The following is a 22,921-nucleotide window of genomic DNA, read 5'->3' as shown; positions in this document are numbered from 1 at the left end:
AAAAAAGAGCTATATAGCTCAGTGGGCCTTACCCGGTAAAATGAACAACATTTTAGTTTAGGTGGTGGTTGCCAGATAATTGCATGCCAGGATCGAAGGTGGAGAGATGGGGTGGTGATATCTTGGGGGAGGCTTTAATCCACCAGCGGATTGATCACGGCAGATGATAATTATTTAAGATGTCAGAATGTAACACATTTGTTTTTCTCTCTCTCTCTGTTTTGACACTGCGAAGTTTTTTTGGGGGGGGAATAAAAGCGAACACAAGTGCGTGTCATTTTGGCACAGTGTAGTAACGAGTATGTTTAATATGCGTTTCTGTACAACAATCTAGGGCACAAATGTTTCCCGCAAAACAGACACTCACGCTGCGCTTGGGGATATAATGTTGACGGACGGTCCACGATTCATTGATTTGTGTGGCGTTTGATGTTAAACTACCCGCGCAAATATCTTCAAGATCTCCCCCGCGAGTCATTTGAGACCAAATCAGCTCTCCAATCGCCCACCGCAGGCTCTCGCAACGGGCCACGGACGTGGCTTTTCACGACTTCTCTCTCTTTCAACCAAAACTACAAATCTTGATACTGGGGGGCGAGTGGAGGTGGCCAGGAGCTGGTGGCAATACAGCAATGATTTCCTGAGTCTATCTGTGCGGAGCTTTGAGTGTTACCGACATACACGCGTGTGCTCGCGAATGTGGGATTCATCCGGGATTTTCCTTTTTTCACCCCCTTACTGCCACTCATTATCGGATGGAAACGATGAAGCATTGCAATCCAAGATTGTCCGGAAAATGTTTTGAGGCTTTGCTGGGTAAAGGGCATTACAGTTTTATTATTATTATTATTATTAACATAAGTGATGAATATTAATGATGGCTATCAGGTAGCTACGATGTGATTAATGATTGGGCACAGCACGTGGCTTGCTCCTCCACCCCCCCCGCCCCCCCCAGCTTCCATTTGACTGCTCGTGTATTTCCAGGCCCATGTTTCCACCTCGCGTCATAAGAAAACTCATCAGGGGAGATTATCTGCGAGAAACCCCATCTACATGCCACCCCCACCCCTCCCCATTATTTTAATAAAATCAAAACCTAATGCCAAATCTAAATTCCAATGTTCACCATGATCATCTAAATGTGTTTTTTACCTAGGTCAAAGGTCATCAACGATACCATAGCCCTTCTGGTTTCCATCCGACAAGAATAAGTCCTTCTCTCGTCGACTGTGATCAGATAATTACTCAAACATTGCGACTGACTCACAGACGGTGAGATTACGTTTGTTGTGAATTACGTGAGTTCTGGTTGTGCCCCCCCTCGGCTCCCCCACCTCCTTGTATCACCGAATGTCTTTACTTAAATTACGACACACACACACGTGTGTCATTTGGAAGCAGCACACACACATGACGTCAGCCGGAGCTGTCAGGGGCCTGAGCTCCGGAATATATTTCACTGCCTCACTCTCAGTCACCCCTCGAGGGTGGGACCTGGGCGTTTGGGGGTTGAATCCCCCTGCTTATTGTCCCCTGGATATTAACAATCGGTTATGGTAACTGATTAAGTCTGTCTGGTTTATTATTATTTTACAAACACAAATTGTAGCAATTTTATACGTCGGCTGTCACGACCAATATGTTTTGTAGCAGCTATACACGCACACACGGCGCACACGTGACATCCAGTGCTGAACTATTCTCCGTTATAAATACTGCACGGTCATTGAGTGGGCTAGCTCGAACTCAATTCCATGCAGTGCAGGGTAACACAGTAAGTGTAACACTTTCGCCATCTAGTGGTAATTCATTGGTATCAAAGATTTACAAACTTGGTTCTCAGGCAATTATTATATTTTGTTTCAAGATATCAGAACGTACGTGAGGCACAGTTGTTATAAATTTTAATTTGCACGTGTAAAACCGACGCATGGGTTAAATCGGAGCTTAATTTCAGCCGGAGTTGCGTCCAGGGCTGAATGCTGGAAAATATTTTTTTCTGCCCAACTACCTACCCACATCCCTGGTGTGGGTCTGGGGGGCTTTGCGTTGAAGTTGAAATTAAGCCTTCGTTAAAATATATATATTGTAAACACACAAGATATTACATTGACATACGTCATAAAATATATACTTATAACAAATATTACGAAGAGCGGTTATTTATACTGTTGCATTTATATTGTCTATTCAAAAGGCTTTGACGTCGATTCTAAGCATTCTATAGAAAAATATACTTAAGTATGAAAAATAAACGTTGAAATTAAAATGAATACAATATGTAACTTTCATTTATGGAACCTGAGTTGTCGAGTAGCAAACAGTATTCGGAAACAGGTGACACATGCTCCATTATACAGTGTCCTCAAAAAGACATAATAATGGCGCGAGACATGGGAAATTGGTGGGCGCCAGGGTGGTGAGATGTTAACTATCTCGCCTGGTATGCAGGAGGTCATGGGTTTGATCCCAACCCTGACGACTGTATATATGGAGTTTGCGTGTTCTGCCTGTGGTTGCGTGGATTTTTCACATTTAGAATCACGCGTTTAGAGCATTTGGCTGCGATAAACTTCCACACGACAAGCCACTTCGTTGAGCTATCATTTGTGGCCAGGACGCTTCTGAAAAAAGAGCTGTTATAGCTCAGTGGGCTTTACCTGGTAAAATAAACATCGTTTAGTTTTAGTGGCGTCCCAAGCAAGAACCTCACTCGACTCTCAACCGTGTCCAATCAAAACATGAAAGGTTTGAGTATGTCCTCTAAATGGAAGATCAGGACCACACCAAACTGTGAATGACGTGTGGTGAGAACCATCACGCTTGAACCACTGACGACTGGCCCCAATACAACCACGTGGTACTCTGGCGGAGCAAGCGGGACGTCTCCACACAAATACCAACCAGAATTCCGTAGAATGGCTTAACACATTAAAAATACAATAATGGCTGTATGCTTTGTTTAACGTCATATGAAATAAGTAGAAGAATGGGATATGTTTTTGGGGGAGGGAGGGAGGCGGGGGGAACCCTTACAAAAATAAATTCTCGTCACACTCGCGAACCTCAAACACCTGACTTGTATCCACCGCCACTGCGTCTCTGTGGCGCGCAGAAACGTCACGTGGCACGCGGCTGCAGAGTCGGCTCGTCACTTTCGGTGGCTTCAGTTGGAGATATGTAACCTTTCTATCGTATATCGATTTTGTTTATCCTATAATATAATAGACAATATTTAATGGAATTTCAATCTGCAGGTTTGATAGATGTGGTCTTCGTGGAAATAATGGGGTTTTGTTAATAACCCGGTTATATCATTGGCACTTGCACCCTTGAATTCGCCCACTATTTTCAGGGATCCCACTGGCAAACTTTCAGCGTTGGAGAAAATGCACGCTCGGACACTGTTGTTTCTTGTCATCTTAAGATGCCGGGAGGTCATTAAGATCTCTTCGTATTATCTCTGAAACTGAGAAACAAAAACGTGCAATCAGGATAAAGTACGCACAAGCGAGATTTAAAATCACAAAGCAACATTTGTTCACTCAAAGTTGGGGGCGAGGTCCTGGTCTGCTTCTCACATCCTGAGGCGATCTTCAACAGACCACAGCCGAAATGTTAAATTGCCAGCATTAATTTTGATGATGAAGACAATAATGTCATCACTTGTGTGTAATCTATAATTCAAGGCCCCCATTTGGCCAGACATGGGTTATAACGGTTGGTTTGTTTTGGTCTTTGTCCGTTCATTATTCATTAACAATCATAATAATTATCATCAGTGGGTGAAGGCACACGGCTGGATATATGAAGTCTTCACGGCACACGCCTTAATCCACTGCTGGATGAAAGCTTGCCCAAGTAGTTGTTATCTCTGGGTCTGGCGATGTAACAATTTATCTCACTCTTGCACACGAGACGATTCGGCAAGTTCCCATATTGGGCTGTAAAACGATTGGCCAATCATGAGCCAAACATCCACACAGGAGCACTGGTTGCAGTTGAGTAGATACATATATATCACGTGTTCCAAGGTGTTTAAAGTGTTTGGGAGAAAACACTGTAACTTTAAGTCGCCATTGTAAAAAAAAAACTGGTGTGGCTGTCATTTTTATTGTGACATATTGGTCAACATTATATTTGTGTTCTATTTTTGTAGCCAAACTGGAACATTCAACATTAAAATAATGAGTATTTTAAACAGTGTCCGAGAAAATCGTAACACACACTGTGTGGACATCCTCACCAACACCTTTCCATTCATTTAATCGAACTCGACAAAGAAAAAAAAATGTCCCTTACCAGTCATTAAAAACTATTGAATGCAGCATGCTCATATTTCTATAAATACAGCTCGCTCTCATGTAGATGGGTGCAAGTTACTGGGAATAATAACATTTCCCACTACCCTATGACTAACAGTTATTGTTATAGATATGGGCAGAGATCTGGTCCGGGCACCTGACCGCACATTGCAGACTCGAGGTCTGCAATGTAATCGTCGGGGTTTTGAAGGAAAATTACGTTGGCTGACTAACTTGAGCCAATGGCTCTGCTAAGAGCCTCCGGTTGATGTGGGTGTTTGAGGTCAGTCCAGTTACTGGAAATGGCCTTTCCGTCCATTGCCCAAGGAGATTTTGGTGCCGAATTTCACCGTCCTACGCGCGTCACAGCTCGCTCGCGCACACGCACACACGCGCACACGCACACACAACAACAACAACCGCCATTCGCCACTAAGTGGCGGTGACGTCACCATGACGCTTGTGCCAGGTTATGTGGTTCCTTGAGGCCACGTGAAGTGTCAAACGCCCGCTGGTAGGAGGTCACGGGGCAGACCCAGGTGCCACGGGTCGACTGACTGAAATGACCGAGATGACTGGCTGATGCACCACCTATGCCCCCTACTGTGCCAACTTGTTGTGCTTTAGCCACTTGGCGCTCCGCTCGTTGTTGTGAGCGTCGCTCCTCCGCCCTCCGTTGTTGTTGGAGGGCGACTGCCTCCAACTGCCCAGTAGCGTCCTTCACGAGCCTCCTCCACAGAGGCCGATCTTGACACCGCTGTTACCAGTCATCGGCAAGTCCACTCAGCTCCACGTCCTCCTGTACCACATCACTCCATCTCTTCTCTAGCCCGTGCCGCGCACGTTTAGCCCCCTCTATCTGGCCGAACAAAAGCTGTTTAGGCATGCGGTGGCTGGGCATGCGGGCTACATGACCCAGCCAACGCAGCCTTGCCTGCCGGAGTAGCTCGCCAATGGGACTTTGCCCAGATTTTTCATGCACACACACACACACATGCACGCACGCAAACGCCGACCCTAACCTTGCTGTGAGGTCACAGCACCCGCTGTGGTGGCAGGGCTCTTTGTGTTTGTTATGGAAACTGACGCGCGGTCACCTACCATCCTCCAGCATGCTGAACTCCTTCATGCCAAACACGTCTCCGTCCGGGGGTTCCTCCTTCACCGCCGCCGGGTTCCACGCGGGCGCCTCTCCGAATGGCACGCCGCAGTTCGCCCCCCGCCCTCCCACCGTCCCAAATGGCGGCCTCTCACCGGGCGAGCCCTTCGACCCCGCGACCTCTGCTCCGCCGGACGCCGGCATCGCCCCGTAGGCGGACGGCGTCCGCTCCCCCGACGCGTCGCGGCCCGCCCGGTGTCCGCTCGGCGGCGGCGGCGTTGGCTGCGCCATCCGGTAGGAGCACGAGGCGTCGGCCCGGCCCGCGGAGGGCGGAGCGGCTCCGGAGATGGCAACGGGCCGGCGGAGGCCCCCGCCCTCGGGCCACCGGGCGGGCTGGCCCACGAGCAGGGTAGGAGGCTGGGCGCCGCAATCTGGCCCGAACGAGAGGCGGGAGGCCTGGTTGGGGACGTCGGGCGCAAATGCTTGCTGCCGGCCCGCGGGGCCGAACGCGATCGCGGGGCCTCCCGGAGGCCCCGCGGCCGCGACGTTCACCGGAGCGGCGTGGGCGACTCCGCGGAGCGGCGAGAAGATGCCGCCGCCGCCGATGCCGATGACCGAGGCGGAGGGGGAGCACGACCGGGGCGACGGCAAGCCGGCGGCGGAGGAGAACGCGGACGACCGGCCGGGGCTCGCGGAGAGCCTCGCGCCGGAACCGGCCGTGAGCGTCGGCGAGCTTCCGGGTGACGCCGCCGCTGCTTTGTGGGACGGGGAGAGGCGGGCGGAGACGGTGATCTGCTCGGAAGGAGATGAGGAGAGCCGCGCGGGGACGACGAGCGGTTGGGGCGAGGCCACGCCGCGGGAGACGGGGAACGCCATCGGCCGAGGCGGCGACGGGGAGGCCCCGCTGCCGCCGTACGCGGTGGCAGGTAGTAGGGGGGACGCGGGTCTGAACGTGTGGACCATCTGGTGGGCGAACTCGCACGGCGTCTCCTGCTTTATTGGGACACCTAAACACCGAGACAGAGGGCAGTGTTTTTTTAAGCAGTGTCAGCATTGCGCAATTGAGATATTTACGAATAAATGTACATACAAGGAAAAAATGAACTGCAGATATGCTTCCGAGGTTCATATCTTTCGGAAAAAACCCTTACGAATGATATGGCGATACCGTGATACATTGTATGATACATAAACCGTGATAAACGGATTGTCCATTTTTGTAAAATACCGTCATTTTTTTACTATTGCTGGTCTTTGAAGTTCTCGTACATTTCTGAGAATGTTTGGAGAAGAAAAAGTTCACAACCATAATTAGCTTACAAAAATATATATATGAGAATAGGTTTTCCCCTTCTTTTTGGCAACAAAACAAGTGTTAAGATACTAAAACACCAAACTGAAACCTTTTACATCTCTGCATTAACCACAATGCTTGTGGTCAAAATGCAAACAAAAAACATTACTCTGATAATATATGCATTGTCTTTGAAATTGATTGATCCACACCAGAGACAGCTTTTTTTCGAGCCTAGTCTCAAACGGTGTTAGACCAGAGGACGCCAAAACATATATTACCCTTTAAATTAGTGTCCTGTAAATCGTTTTGTGGCATAAATGACACACGCCAATTCAAACCGTAATCGTTTTTCTAACAGTGAGTGCATTGTGAGCGGATGGTAAAGTTTCAATTAATATATTTCTTTCGAACTGCTTTTTGTGTTTAGTTTGTTGTCCTTCCCCCGAACCTCCGATTAGCACGGTTGGCTACGTACGGTGCGAAAGAAGTTCTACATACTCATGGCAGGCTTATGTTGAGTGAACTGCAGTTGAGTAACGTTTCAGCTGTATTTATCGCATACTTGATTACATAAAGGCACAAAAACAAGACTATGAACATGCTAAACACAATTGCAAAATTAACGGGATCTGATTGCACGATAAACATCACGGTGAAATGTACATTTTATTGGATAATGTCGAAATTACAATGCAGCAGCCACTCATGTACATCGAGTCTTCAGTAAGCGCTAGCTCGTAAGCAAAATGGGGTAACGTTTGTTGAAATTAAAGTTAACTATTGAATGAACAAAAGATCTAATCACTGCGTGTTCAAATTCGCGCGCTTAATGAACAGTAAACCAACCACGTGTCCGTGTCTTAAACCTCGGCGCGTATCATTTAATCGAGCCCTCTTTTCGTGCCAAGAGCAGTGGCCAACAACGGCCACACTGATCGCCGCAATGAGAATGACATTTGCATAGACAAGCCATCAGCATTTTGCGGCTTATAATGAGAGAAACGTCTTAGATCCTGATACCGAAATGTGCGCTTGGCTGACAGCAACGGGTGGGGGAGGGTGGTGGGGGGGTGGTGGCAGGGACTATTTTTAACTGCTGGGGGCACAGAATTCCAAGGATTGAATAATCGTGAGACCACAAGGGCCTCCTGCTGGTGACGTTCAACACTCCTGCTCGTTGAGATAACTCGGCGTCGTTGGCTTGGTCAGCTTCAGCTTGTACTTTGATCACTCTCTCTCTCTCTTTCTCGCGCCCGTGTTTTTTTAATATACGCGTACGTGTGCCCGTTTCCGCATCGGTTTTTAGGTAACGGGTGTCTATTTATGGTCACCAAAACTACGTTCGCTTTTCGCCGTAATGAAGTGCCTAGAATCTTGTATATGTAAAATACTTGGTGACTACTCTTGTGAAGCCAAAACAATTCCAACCTCACGTCAATTCCCAGCCGCCATCGTTTAGAAATAATCGTAGCGAGTTTTGTTGATTTTGTCACTAGCCCTGATGCAACAGGTGTCATAGGTCAAGAGTCATTTATTTTTAAGTACAATTGAAAATTCTAGATTTGAAGCTTTCGTGACTGCAAGGATTCATATTCTTTACCTATGTGACTTTACCGAAAAAACCTAAGAATATGTACCATTGAAAATGTCTAATTATATATTTTTATTTTTGTTTGTAATTTCATACCAGGTTCAAATCCTGAATGCCACAAGCTCTCTCAAGCAGCTGAAATGCAGTTACACTTAGTCTGTGCATGTGTGTTGCAGTTTTACCATATGCTGTATATTTTTTGTGCCACTTAGGCCTATTTTATCTGATACAATGTAAAATAAGTCTACCTTTAGTTCATCTTCTCCTGGCTTTTTATACATGTAGCGGTAAGGCAAAAAAACGAATCGCTGTAATACCTTTTCACACTTGTGCCTTTACTGCCCACACCTTTTCATCACTTGATGTCTTATTTCTAATAAGCCCTCCACTAAATTTGAAATAACACGATGAGCAAAGCTCCACCAATGTTCGGCTGATGGTGCACTCAAGCTTCGAAAAAGTGAGAAAAATCCCAAACTATTAATTGTATTTATAGAACGTATGTTTCTAACTTGTTCGCCATCGAAAGTGTGAACTATACTTTGACACGGCTCCCAATAAGAGCTTTTATCTGATAAGGGCTGTTACCACGGAGGCTGTTTTAGGAGCACGCTGGGCTTATCTATGCAGGGCAGGCACTGTTGTGGCAAATTTATTGGCTTTAACAACCGCCGTCCCCCCCCCCGTCTCCCCATTTTCCCCCCACCCTAAACAAAAAGAAAAACATGAACATTGATCGCGTGAGGCGTGAGCCACCGGCTGATCCACATTGAATGCAAGTTCTATTTCTTGCAATTATATTTAGTTGGTGTTCTTCCAGTTGCGTTGTGATTTTTGCTTCAGTGCTTACAATTTGCCGCTTTGAAATGCTTTGGCGCGAATGGTCAAGGGATCATCAGAATTTTTGCGCTATTTATTCACTGAAATTGCTGTTATGCATTCATGCTAGCCCTACTTTTTTGTTTCAACCCCACAATATTTACACGTTGTTATGGTTTCGTGGCGTATTTATTTGTCGATATATATGCTGATAATATTGTGAATGGTAAACATAAGAAACGCATGCTTGGAATGGGATCCCATCTTATATTTGAGATTTACGTTAGTGAATCCTTTTTAAATTGTGCATCGATCAGATCTTGGTGCGATCAAGATCAAAGCAAGTCCTGATCAGCTTATCAGCTGCTCTTTTACTTGACAGTCATAAAAGTAACGCTAGATGGCTGGCGAGACAACCCTGTTGAATGTTTAGCTGACGGATGCCATTAACAAGTGGAAATCAATAATAAGAATAAATAATTTGCAGCTGAATGATATGAAAAATACGAACAGATATTTCTTATTTAATAATGACATATGGTCTTTTATAATCTAGTGCATGAATTACAAATACGAAAAAAACATTGTTTTACTTTAGAGTTAACATTCTAAACATTCCCCCTTGAAATCAAACGCAGGCCCTCGTCTTTGAATATGCACATATACTAAGACATAGATTCATCTTTTGTAGCCTTCAGCATACTGTTGGAAATTTCTAGCAGCGAGCACTTGATAAGGCCGGCGCGGCACACGAGGTGCCGGGTGGATAGCACCACGCCCGTGCCACCTTTATCTCCCCAATGCTGATCACACACAACACCGGCTACTCATTAAATGCTGGGTCCACTTAGGGGAGGCCCGGGATCGGTTCAGATATTCTCTCCCGATGTTGGCTGTTCGCGGGAATCAAATTCTGATTGCCGAGTTCGTGGTGTTGTGCGCAAACCATTACACTCCTGCTCCCCCCAAACTTATAAATTAACAACCACCCACATTCATGTGTGTGTGTGTGCCTGAGACCTATGTGTGTGTGTATCAGTACAATAGAAGTTTTATTTAAAAGATCTAGTGGTGAATAATGGAAATGATATCTGCGTTGGGGTGAGCGGTGGACAAGAGGAAGAATTCTAGATTTGAAGCTTTCGTGACTGCAAGGATTGATACTCTTAGTTCTTTCGGTAAAGTCACGTCGGTAAAAAATGAAATAAAAATTATTAATAATAAAATAAAATAACAAACTATTATTTTATTTTTATTAATGAAATTTAAATTAATAAAAATAGAATAACAAATTATTATTTTATTTTATTTTTATTAATTTTAATTTCATTTTTTACCTACGTGACTTTACCGAAAGAACTAAGAGTAAGAGGAAGAATGTTCATCGGTGGGCAGATAACGGGGAGTGTCGCAGCATGTTCATCTGCAGCAAGATGTCCGGTGTGGGTGTCGCTTGCCTGTGAGCGGCAGGTAAGTGAGGGAGTGGTTCTGGCTCTTTTCCCGCTTTCCGTTGCAGACGTAAACCTGCACGCTCACGGGCGCAGCGACGTTGCGGTCTTGGTACGGTGGGACGCGCACCAAGGCACTGGCCTGCACGCACACGCGACACGCACGCACGACACGCAAGACACGCGACACGCACGACACGCACGCACGACACGACACGCATCAATCACGGGAGTTCCTCGGCAGCCAGGATCGGTTTGCGTGGCTGAATGTCCATGCACCGTGCACGGCATCCGTAGAGTTAAAGTCCATTGTTAAAGAATCATAAATCGAGGGCAGTTTGGGCTCGGTTGATAAAACTATTCAAAGACAAAAATCCCACATAGCCGTGAACAGACTGTTGGGGCAAGTGATGTTAGCGAGCTCCTGTTAGGGCGGCACGACGCACAAGTGGGTGGGTGGCCAGGACCACATCTGGCCGCCTTTGCCTTCCCAGTGTCGATGTTTCAGACACTGCACTGGGTACTTAAGGGACATGCTGCAATTGTTTTAAACGCTTTCATTGACTGCTGTTAAAGATCACTCTAGTTTCTCACGTTTTTGCCATACACGATATATTTGATGTCACATCAACATTCAATCACATCGTGCAAACGGCTGTCCCACTGTGAGTCTGTAATGATGGATGATGCCTCTACAGGGGGGTGGACCATCCTCTACACTGCTGCGTGTATTAATACCAGACGCAAAACATTTTATTTGACCGTGGCATATTCCATAAATTGTTTCAGCTCGGGGTCAAAATGCCATTCAAGAAAATGTTTGTTTTACATTGTGGTGATGTAGCGGCCGCTAGTGGCTGCAGGGGTCACAGTAACCAAATGCATACGATGTCTATGAATCGAAACCCATTGGTTATTGCAAGCACAGTACTATACATGCATTGTGAGCTTAAACGTGAACATTGCTGAATTGATGCATCTGTTGCACTTCTAAGACTTTATATGAAAGTACAATTATAGACATGAAAATTGCAATCAAGTAAACTTTTACAACCTAGTTTGGCATTACAATCATACGTTACTAACATATGGGATGGATATAATCTTATGGCATAATATATTTAGCTCTTCAAATTTCTAATGTAACATTGCTTCCCGCTACTTGACTAAACATTCCCAACTAATGAACGTTGCGAGCGATATCTGGACCGGTCCAGGGCCGAATGCTTCCATCACCAACACACACTGACCAGCATGGAGACCTATGGTGGTCAAACAACCCCCACGACATGGGTCAATTTGGTTCCTTTAGCGCGCAGTGGATTAACACAGAGCTCTACGTAATTATTGAGGCCACCGAGGTGGATTCAGCGATGGGGGAGGGGGTGATTGGAGAAATTGCCCCCCCCCTCTCTCCACCCATCCGTTGTATGTACTGTACGTCGAACTTCTTTCGTACCGTACGTAGCCAAACGTGCTAATCGGAGTGTGCGGGGGAAGGGCAACAAACTAAACACAAAAAGCAGTTGTCAAGAAATGAACCCCTTGATGACCCATGCATTTGTATTTTATTGATATTTAACATGGACTACACATTGCTACTTAGTTATTTTTGTACGAACATTGGGGGGCCCCTCTTGGGGCGTTTCTACATCCGCTTGTGCGGAGTAGTGTGCGTCACCAGAACCGTGAGCTAGCAACTTAGTGACACTGCTCCCATCCGCAGCAAACCCCAGGCGGTTAGCCACAGGCCTCTTGGGCGAGCCGCACGCTCTGCGAAGATGCGACGCGTCTCGCCGTGCGAGCGAGGCACTGACCTCCGCTGTCAGCGAGCGTCAAGGGGGCCGAGTTCACGTTCCTCGCTTTAGAAACGTCGTCCCCAATGTCGCCGAAGCTTTCCCGATTTTTGTTCCACTTTAAAAAGCACAAAAGAAAGTTCTGGGCTCTTGCTTGACTCATGATACGAAAATAGGTTTATATATATTGTTGCTATATTTGCAAAGCGTAAAGATGCCAATGACAATTTATTTACACCCATAGTGTGGATAACGTTCAGTATTTTAGAACCTTCCACGTGTGAAACAGCAAGGGAAGGGCGATCTGGGAAGCGGGGTTGGGGTTGGCACAGGGCTAGGCGGGCCCTATGTGAAGGTGGGGGCCAGCTTTGAACGAGTAGAGCCACCCACTGCATGGGGGCTAGTGGTTAAGTAGGCGTGGCTATACCAAAGTGGGCGTGGTTGACCGAGGGGGAGGGGCTGCCAGCTCAACACGTGTGTCTCAGTTGAGCCTCCCAGAAATTTGCCAGCCTTAATTCCCCCTGTTTCTAAGCGAACAAACAGCACAATGCAATCTCGTTCCGTCTCTGCAGTCTGCAGTGTTTCGAGTGCAAATACAGCTTTCACCTTCACAGCAATTGGGGTTCTGTTGAAACGGCTTTATCTACTCACCGAATGGAAGTTCTCCATCGTAAGGTCGACCTCCTTCTCCCACACAGTCCGTCCATCTTTGAGAGTAAATATTCATATACGTTATGACTTTCAAGGCAATGTGCCAAAAGGCAACGGCGGGTTATGAACATTTTTTTAAATTAAATATCGTGCAGGTATTTTGTCATTCGGTTGAGCATTAAAAAAAAGCCAAGCCCTGTATCTCAGCAGTCAGAAAATGTTAATATTACGCGTCCCAGATTCTCACTCTTCTGCCGTACGTTTCCTTTATACGTATACAATGTTCATCTTCTTGGTTCTTTCGGTAAAGTCACGTAGAAGGGAAGTAATAAAATAATAAAAATAAAACATAATAAAATAATGCGCTAGTAACTTAGTGACACTGCTCCCATCCGCAGGGAAGTAATAATAAAACATAATAAAATAATTATTTTATTATGCTTCATTTTTATTATTTTATTACTTCCCTTCTACGTGACTTTACCGAAAGAACCAAGGAGATGAATCCCTGCAGTCACGAAAGCTTTAAATCGAAGTATACAATGTTGTTATTTCCTTGCGATACATTTTCACCCGTAGCTGGCATTCCGAGCGTACGCATTATTCAGTTGCGTTTCATGTTCCTGTTTGCGTTTGGAGTCCACATCGCTTCATAAATATACATCCTCTCAACCGTCTCGCGCCTTTTGTTACCCCGCTGTACGGGAACTAACGCGAGGGTTGTCTCACCCAGCCTCCGATTTTACTTCTTTGTATTTCCCTTCTCAGCGGAACTTTTAATTGGCCCCATGTGAAACTCTACAGGGCTGAAAGCAACGAGTGGTGGTGACACTTTTGCCCTTCCCCGTTTGTTCCCACAGCCGGGTTCGGAGTGAGAATTTGTACAGCTGAGGTGATAATTCACCATGTGCATTACAGCTGCCAAATGACAACCCCCCCCCCGCCATGGGTCGTCTTAGCACAATTTTTCAGCGGCAGGGAACGCGACTGGGATACAATTACAGCGATGCAAATTCGTTTCCAAAGTGAAATGGTATAACCCCACGTGCACGTTTAATTGTTAATGTTTCAATATGGATGTTTACAAAAAAAATACATTTATTTACACACTTTTTTACGATATGAACCAAAACCACCAAACTTAACAAAAAAAGGGGAGGTCACAACTTAATGAAGCTCTGTATACAGTGTACACCTCATAAAATATATACGTGTGCAGGAATATTAAAACGTCTGGTTGCCGCTTAGCAAGAAAAGAACGCAGACAAAGCGATAACAAGATCAAAGCCCTCGTGGTGGGGCCGCTCACCTTCCCCCTTCTGTGTGAAGATGACCTTCGACTCTGGAAGAAAATTGCTTCCAGTGATGACCATCTCGTCTCCACCCATCACAGAGCAGCTGTTGATGCTCAACCGCTCAATCAGAGGGTGCTTCTGTGCAGATCTCTGAGCTGGAACGGACATCATCATCATTATAATTAGTATTACCATCATCATTGTCGTTTTCATAAAAGTGCCATTGCTTTCCATTACCAATGATTACCAATGTTAATATCATCATCGTAATAAGTGTCATCATTCACAATTTATCACGGTCATCGTAACCGTCGCCATGAATGAAGGATATCGCTTTTTAGTGGCCTTTTGATTGTGTTTTTTTTTTACATAAATACAAAAATTAACATCAAACCCCGGTTCTAGAAATCTCAGAAGTGGCCGCACTTGAATTAACACGCATTGTCCAGCAACAATGTGGGATTCATCAGGATATTCAAATCCCATTATCATTGAAGCTTCTGCACTTCAATCACGGGCCCACGTTGTCAGGTGGTTCCGTGTGATATTGAAATTGTCTCCGCAGCCTCATTACTGCGAGGGGCTTGAACAAGTGGCTCTCCAGAGAGCCGCCCGTTGCTGCTGCGCCTTGTGGCCACACGGAATCGCGACGCCACACTTGTTCATTTGCTCCCCGCTAACATTTGTTTGCGTGCGATTTGCAGAAGCGACGTGTGGAATAGCTGACGCCGACACAAATTGGTGAATAGCGTGCATCCAGCCCTCGGCGCTGACGAGGGGCTGCACTGTAACACCCTTGACAGCGAGAGGCAGTTCCGTTCAGACGCGGCGCTAAGGTTGTAGGAACCCCAGTGAGAACCATTAACAGCTACCCCCCCCCCTGCAACCACATTTGTAATTATTTATTTTATAGCTTACTATCTTCTATCGATTGTGGGCTTTAGTAGGGGAAGTCAAAAGACAAAGATCCCCCGTATAGCCTGAACAGACTGTTGGGGCAAGTGCTGTTCGCGTGCACCTATGAAGGCCGGAACGGTACACAAAGGGGGTTGTGGGTGGCGAGCACCATGCTCAACCGCCTTTGTTTCCCCAGTGGCGATGTTTTGTACATCTCCACCAGGTACTCATTTGAGGTTGAGTCGACCTAGGGGAGGCCCAAGACGGGTTCAGATATTCGTCACTGGCGTTGGCCGTCGGCGGGAATCTAACTCGGGTCACCGGGTTCGTAGTGCAGCGCGCTAACAACCACACTACACTACCGCTCTAACAACTACACTACCGCTCTAACAACTACACTACCGCGCTAACAACTACACTACCGCTCTAACAACTACACTACCGCTCTAACAACTACACTACCGCGCTAACAACTACACTACCGCGCTAACAACTACACTACCGCTCTAACAACTACACTACCGCTCTAACAACTACACTACCGCTCCCCCGCGGCCAGCTAAGTGATGGGTCGGGGCCACGTCCCTCGAAGGGATCCTCCCCGATGGTCGAGACGAAAGTCGGAGAAGCAGCCAAATGAGAGAATGTGTCTGAGGGTCTGTCCAGCCCATGGAGATGGAATCGGTAAGACAGGAGCCAGATGGATTGCTGCATCCGCGTGTGTGAGGAATGGTGACGGCTTGGGGGAGGCCTTCACCCAGCAGTGGAGAGAGATCATGGACATTTGCATTGTGTGTATCTGCAGTATGTCGTAAATAATAATGTCACAATTAATTGCTCCACTTCGATCCTCCCAGTCATTCCGCTTCAACGATTCGATCAATTGTCACAATTTGGCCGAGCGATTTAATCCGCGAATTATTTCTCGTTTGTATAGTTTCGTCCGTTCCATTGGCCCAGATGTGGCGTACACATATCATTTTCAAATACATCAATTTGTATATATTAACAATACATTATCATAGGCACAATAACGTGCTATTCTCATAGGCACAATAATGTGCTACTATGCATCGTCACATGCCCAATTATAAATATTGATGTTGTTCAGCGACAAGCATATTACACCCTCTTTGTCAATCTACTGCTGCGTGAACAATCGTCGGGGTTCTTTGACTTACTCGCTGGTCACTGCGGATTTGTGAAGCTGTCCCGAACTGGTTCAGATATCGCCACTGAATCGAACTCTGGTCGCCCGGCTCATAGTGCCCACCGAATGTAACTGCAACTCATGCCCAGTATGCATTGCGGAGGAATCGTTGTTCTGCGGTCATCCTTGTGACCAACAGCCCTTGCCACTGCGTGCAACCGTCAAGTCGGCCGCACCGCGCGCTGAAGAGTAAACAGTGCCGAAGGAAAGCGCGTCACCCGTCAACCAAGCGGGTGTTTTTTTAATTTGTATTTTCACCAGGTAAGCCCCACCAGGAGCTATGCAACTCTCTTTCAGAAGCGACCTGGCAGCCACAAATGATAGCTCAACGAAGTGGCCCATCGTCACGTGGGAATTTAGAGCAGCCAGACACTCTAAACGCGCGATGTTGATTGTAAATGTGGAGGGGGAAAAAACCGGAGAACCCGGAGAAAAAGGTGATTGCACCATGCCAACAGTATTGCCGCTGCGAGACATCGAGGTGGCACGGGAAAAGTAGCCACAGCAACGGCGAGAGAACGCCAGGTGCTGTGGTTGTCGTGGTGTGTCGTGGTGTGTCGAGTGAAGAATCGCTTGCCGGGTCACCAATCCCGACAGAGCCAGTTCATGATTAAGCCCTCATTGTTTGACGGACATTTGGACCCCTCCAAATGTCCCCCACGGACACAGTTGTTGTAACTTGCAGACCCCCCCCGACTGGACATATTTGAAAAATAGCTTCGTGGCTCTTCGGATTCCTCCAGGATGAATAAAGATTCTATAACTAAAGATTCTATAAACAAAAACAAACGATTTTATTTTTGATTTTACCAGGTAAGGCCCACTGAGCTGCTATATGGCTTTTTTTACAGAAGCGACTTGGCCACAAATGATAGCTCAACGAAGTGGCCTATCATCACGTGGACATTTATAGCAGCCAAAAGCTCTAAAAGCACATTGATTCTAAATGTGGAGTGAAAAACCGGAGGACCCGGAGAAAAATAAACGCGACTAACCGCCGTGTACTCACTTATACTGCGGTACAATTTTTTTGCGGTATCAAAATGATGAAAGCAGAATAGGCTTTAACCTTACACACGTAATTATCAAAGCACTTTGCGTGTTTTATCACAAGCATGTGTGCTTAATGCATGTGGAAATGTATAGCAGCCACATGCTCTGAACGCGTGTTCCTAAATGTGGAGGGGGAAAAAAACCAGAGGACCCGGTGAAAAAAATCCACGCGACCACGGCGGAGAGAGACATGCTAATTCCACATAAACAGGCGTCGGGGTCCAAGTCACGACCTCCTGTATACCAGGCGAGGTCTTTAACATCTCGCCCGTAATCCGTGGCCATCTGACTCCGACAAATCAGGCGTGCGCGACTGTAGCTGCACGACGGCAACCGCCAGTGCAGTGGCGAGGCACTCCTCCTCTTCCTGGTCTCTCCGTGCCATTTGGAAGCACGCGGAGAGAGAGATGGGGATGGGGGATACGGGGAGTGGCAGAGCAGAGCAGCCAGCAGCAGCAGCAGCAGGTCGCCGCAGGTGCAAACTGTTCCGGGAAATGTGTGAAAGGCAGCTGGAGTGACTGAGAGGCACAACCTGACCTATAGCAAACAGGCGCATGGATGGGTAATGCATTGCTGGTTGGATTTTAGCAGATGCGGCGAGGCGTTACGCTTGGAATACACAAGCACAGCCGGGGATATTATTTGGTGCGTGCATATGAGTGTGTGCGCGCGTGTTGTGTGGGAAGCATACTGCGGGGAGCGGTGGTGTAACGGTTAGCGCTACGCTGCGTTCCGAACCCGGCGACCCGTGTTGGATTCCCGCTCACGGCCACCACCAGTGACGATTATCTGAACCGGTCCCGGGCCTCCCCTAGATCGAGTCGGTCTCAAATGAGCACCTTGTGTGGCGTGTAAACATCGCCGCTGGGGAGACAAAGGCGGCCAGCCGTGGTGCTGGCCACCCACCCCCTCGTGTGCCACAGCGCCGGCCTTCATTGGTGCTGGCTAACAGCACTTGCCCCAACAGTCTATTAAGGCAATACGGGGGATCTTTGTATTTGTGGGAAGTGGTGGTGTTGTGGTTAGTGCGCTGTGCCTGGCGATCTGCACTCGATTCCCAGCCATGGCTAACGTGAGTGGTGAGTGATTTCTGCACCGGTTTTGGACTTCCCCTAGGTGCACTCAGCCTTAATTGAGTACCTCTTACAGGATGTAAGCATCATCACTGGGGGTGAGAAAGGTGGATCGGCGTGGTCGTGGTCACACCACCTCTCGTGCGCCGTTGCGGCCTTCATAGGTGCTGGTGAACAGCACTTACTTTCACAGTAACAGTGTGTGAGGCTATGTAATAGGTCTTGGCTAACAGCACTTGCTTTAAACAGTGTGTCAGGCTAAGTAATAGTTCCTGGCTTACAGCACTTACTTTCACAGTGTGTAAGGCTATTTAATAGGTGCTGGCTAACAGCACTTGCTTTAACAGTAACAGTGTGTAAGGCTATGTAATAGGTCTTGGCTAACAGGACTTGCTTTAAACAGTGTGTCAGGCTAAGTAATAGTTCCTGGCTTACAGCACTTACTTTCACAGTGTGTAAGGCTATTTAATAGGTGCTGGCTAACAGCACTTGCTTTAACAGTAACAGTGTGTAAGGCTATGTAATAGGTGCTGGCTAACAGCACTTACTTGCACAGTGTGTAAGGCTATGTATATATATTGTTAAAAAAACGTCATTCATGAACGTACGGTTATATGCTCAACATTGAACAGATGAAATGCCCACATCACTTCCAGTACAGTGGTGGAAAACTGGCAGCACGACTGGGTAAGGATATTTACATAAGTTCCAGGTGTGTGTTGAGTCATGGGGCTCGGTTAAGATTTCATGTCAAAATAATGGGATTTTTAAAAATAGTTTTTTATAGTTTGGAATTCATTTAATTACACTTCCTAATATTTAACCTTTTTTTAGACATGAATGAGCAATATTTAGGTTTTAGTCGGCATAGGCTGCTGCTAATTTGAAACTTTGAACCGCCATTCTTTGTCCGTGTTTTAAAACAATAAAAATAATCTAGAGGCCTTTGTCATGCACACATCTACTGTTGACATGTGTACGGCGATAAGAAAAAAATGCAAACATCAGTCCCATACTTGCATATGTCAGGGTGTTGCATTGCAAAGAATCGAAACTAAATCCCACGTTTGTTAAAAAATAAAACAGCTCAATGGCCATTAAGTTTATAGGTAGTTTGACCAAAGTTGAGCAGCTGCGTGCTGTGGCAAATGGGGGCAGGGGGATGTTGGGGGGGGGGTGTTGGGGGGGGGGTGTTGGGGGGGGGGGGATGTTGGTGGGGGGGAGATGTTGGAGGGAGGGGGGGGATTTTGGGCGGGGGGGAGCTAAAATTCAGCTTGGTCTGTCCAGGTCTGGTATGGAGGAGGTCGTGGGTTCGATCCCGACCATGACGCCTGCATATTTGGAGTGTGCATATTCTCATCGTGGTCGCGTGGATTTTTCTCTAGGTCCTCCAGTTTTTCCCTCCACATTTAAAAACACGCCTTTAGAGTATATTTGTCTGCTATACATTTCAACGTGATAAGCCACTTCGTTGAGCTATCATTTGTGGCCGGATCGCTTCTGAAAAAGTGCTTCATAGCTCAGTGGGCCTTACCTGGTAAAATTTAAACATATTTACGTCCCAGAAAACACCACATCCAATATTACGGTTGCCATCTCCAATGTACCTGTACATAAAACAGGGATGTGTTATTATGAGTAGTCTGAGACTTTTAAAGTCCCTGGAATAGTTACAGGTGACCCAGGATGGACGCCTCAAAAAGGAGATGATCACCGTAAAACCAGGACAGGTGACAAAGTAGAAAACAAATCAACACATCCATGAAGAACACTGCCCTAAAGATAACATTTCTCTGATATGAAGATCGCCCAAAATGTGACCCAATATACATGTCTTCCTCGTCAGGACAACGTTATCGACAAACGTGTTTGTCTTTTCCTACTTTTCCTTGTGCACTGCCGCCAACGAACGCAGCGTCACCACCCACCACCACCAACCACCCACCACCACCACAATTATTTTGGACGATATTCAGCGTGAAATTAAATCCCCCGGGGCGTTGCGTGCGATTGTCATCGCGATCGTGTCGGCTCTCTCTCGCTCGCTCTCGCGCGCGTGTGTGTGTGTGCGTGTGTGTGTGCGTGCGCGTGTGCGTGTGTGTGTGCGTGCGTGTGTGCGTGCGTGCGTGCGCGTGCGTGTGTGTGCGTGTGTGTGTGTGTGCGTGCGTGCGTGTGCGCGTGCGTGTGCGCGTGTGTGTGCGTGCGCGTGCGTGCGCGTGTGTGTGCGCGTGCGTGCGTCACCACGTACAGCACTCGATGGGGATGGAGGCGACCTGCAGCGACACGGGCTCCGCTCCTCCGGCCTGGGGCACGTGGGTGCGGAACACGAGGCGCACGCGCGTGTTCTTGCGGCCCACGTCGGTTTCGCCCGAGCGCAGCTCGATGTCGGCGTTGCGCAACTTCAAGATGCCCGCGCAATCGATCCTGCGGCGGCAGTGGAACCCGCGGAGCGAGCCGTGCTCGTTAAGCGCAGCGGGGGGTGTGTGTGGGGGGGGGGACGCTGCTGCCACCGTCTCGGAAGCCCGTTACACTCTTTGCTCCCCGCGCGTTATTAATAAAGCGGGGGGAGCCGGCACTCCATCACTGTTCTTTTATTTAACCAGGTGGAGGGCCGTTGAGATTCATCGGTTTTTTTTGGCGAGCGAAGTTGCGAGCCAGTCGTCGTTACTTTTTTTTGCTGCTGTTTGTTCGTCATTAGAGAGCAACGGTGACTGTCGCTGGCGTTATGAATTCGAGATGATTAGTCGTGTTATAAACGAGTCGCGTCTTGCGGACAATCTAACGAGAGCCTGCAAATGAGAGCACGGTGCAAAAAAATATGTCAAAGGACACCAGAATTAAACGGGTGAAAAATTGCGACCGCGATTTTTCCTACAATTTGTTGCATGGAGGAAGGACATAAATAATCGGCCCTGAACAATCGATGCTTTGAAGATGTAATGGAATAAATAAGCATCTTCAAATTGTTCACAACATATTCATCCATTATATGGCTAAGTCATTAATGTTCTGATTACTGAAAAGCATATTCATTATGATTAATAAACACGACCAAGGAGAGAGAGAGAGAGTATTAGCTCAAGGCGCAGGGTAGTTTGCTACTTTGATTGTATTCACTGGCGTATGTAGCATTGCAATTCAAGTGCTATAGTGCTGTTGACTTGAGGTTCCCAATTTGAAAACACAAATCTGCGATGTTGCGGCGCCCAATCATGATAAGATATTCACTGGGTTTTCTTTTCAAAAGCATGTGCATTTGAGATAAACGTGGTATATTTTGGCTTTATGCAATTAAAACAAACCTCACGTGCAAAAGGGTCTGGGGCATTTCAAGACTAGGACACACACACACATTGACACAAACAAACACATGCTGAAACACTGACACGTACACTGACACACACACTGACACACACACTGGCACAAACACACACACTGATACACACACTGATAAAGACAAAGACAAAGATCCCCCGTATAGCCTTAACAGACTGTAGGGGCAAGTGCTGTTAGCGAGCACCTATGAAGGCCGGAACGGTACACGAACGAGGGGGTGGGTGGCCAGCATCACACTGACACACACACTGACACACACACTGACACACACACTGATCCACACTAAAACACACACTGACACACACACTAACACACACACTGACACACACACTGAAACACACACACACGTACACTTATGCACACACACGTACACTGATGCACACACACGTACACTGATGCACACACTAACACACATACTAACACAAACACACACACTGACACAAACACAAAACAAAGACCAATATCACCCGTACAGCCTTAAACAGACTGTTGGGGCAAGTGCTGTTAGCGATCACTTTTGAAGGCCGGCACGGCACACGAGGGGGTGGGTGACGCACACGCACACACGCACGTGTGTTGGTGAATTACACGGCCTGACCAACAGAGCCCAGGAGGGCTCATTTGGGTGGCACGTGAGAACATAAAAAAACAATCGCAGACATCCGAACAAATGTATGCAAACACCCAATGCCACTGAACAGACCACCCGGAATGGGTTTCATTCTCATCAGATCTCGGAATCTCCGCAGCCTCTGGCCTGGATAGTGCTTGCTGATGGATGACGACCACTCTTCATTGTCCGAGGCAGCTGCGAGACCGGCGCTACGTGACGGGCAGCCGAGGGCAATGCAAACAACACAATCTACGGTACTGCACTTCTATGCTCCCACGTCGTCTATGCTATTCGTACATTCCACCCCCCCACCCCCGACTGACCAGCGTGGTGAACTATGCTCAAATAACCCTCATGATAATTGTTAGTTTACCCTTTTATCTGGCAACAAAACTGACACCTTTTTTACAAGGAGTCATGTTTGCATAGACCACAA

At 47.1% G+C, this 22,921-nt stretch overlaps 1 protein-coding gene across 3 annotated transcripts in view; it reads right to left on the bottom strand.

Moving 5' to 3' along the window:
- Positions 1 to 274: 274 nt before the first annotated feature.
- LOC144727556 (uncharacterized) overlaps positions 275 to 22,921 on the bottom strand; it is a 39,209-nt gene continuing 16,562 nt past the window's right edge. For all 3 annotated transcript variants that reach the window (XM_078606439.1, XM_078606437.1, XM_078606438.1), the window contains exons 5-10: positions 20,785 to 20,960; positions 14,318 to 14,458; positions 13,009 to 13,064; positions 10,571 to 10,703; positions 5,409 to 6,413; positions 275 to 3,472 (exon numbers count right to left, since the gene is read on the bottom strand). In XM_078606439.1, coding sequence (XP_078462565.1) covers positions 3,426 to 3,472; positions 5,409 to 6,413; positions 10,571 to 10,703; positions 13,009 to 13,064; positions 14,318 to 14,458; positions 20,785 to 20,960 — 1,558 coding nt within the window. In that variant the 3' untranslated portion in view covers positions 275 to 3,425. The remainder of the gene's footprint in view (positions 3,473 to 5,408; positions 6,414 to 10,570; positions 10,704 to 13,008; positions 13,065 to 14,317; positions 14,459 to 20,784; positions 20,961 to 22,921) is intronic.

This window comes from Lampetra planeri, chromosome 26 (genome assembly GCF_965212315.1).
Source record: "Lampetra planeri chromosome 26, kcLamPlan1.2.h2, whole genome shotgun sequence".
Taxonomy (NCBI): domain Eukaryota; kingdom Metazoa; phylum Chordata; class Hyperoartia; order Petromyzontiformes; family Petromyzontidae; genus Lampetra; species Lampetra planeri.
This window is presented reverse-complemented; position numbering and strand designations above follow the sequence as displayed.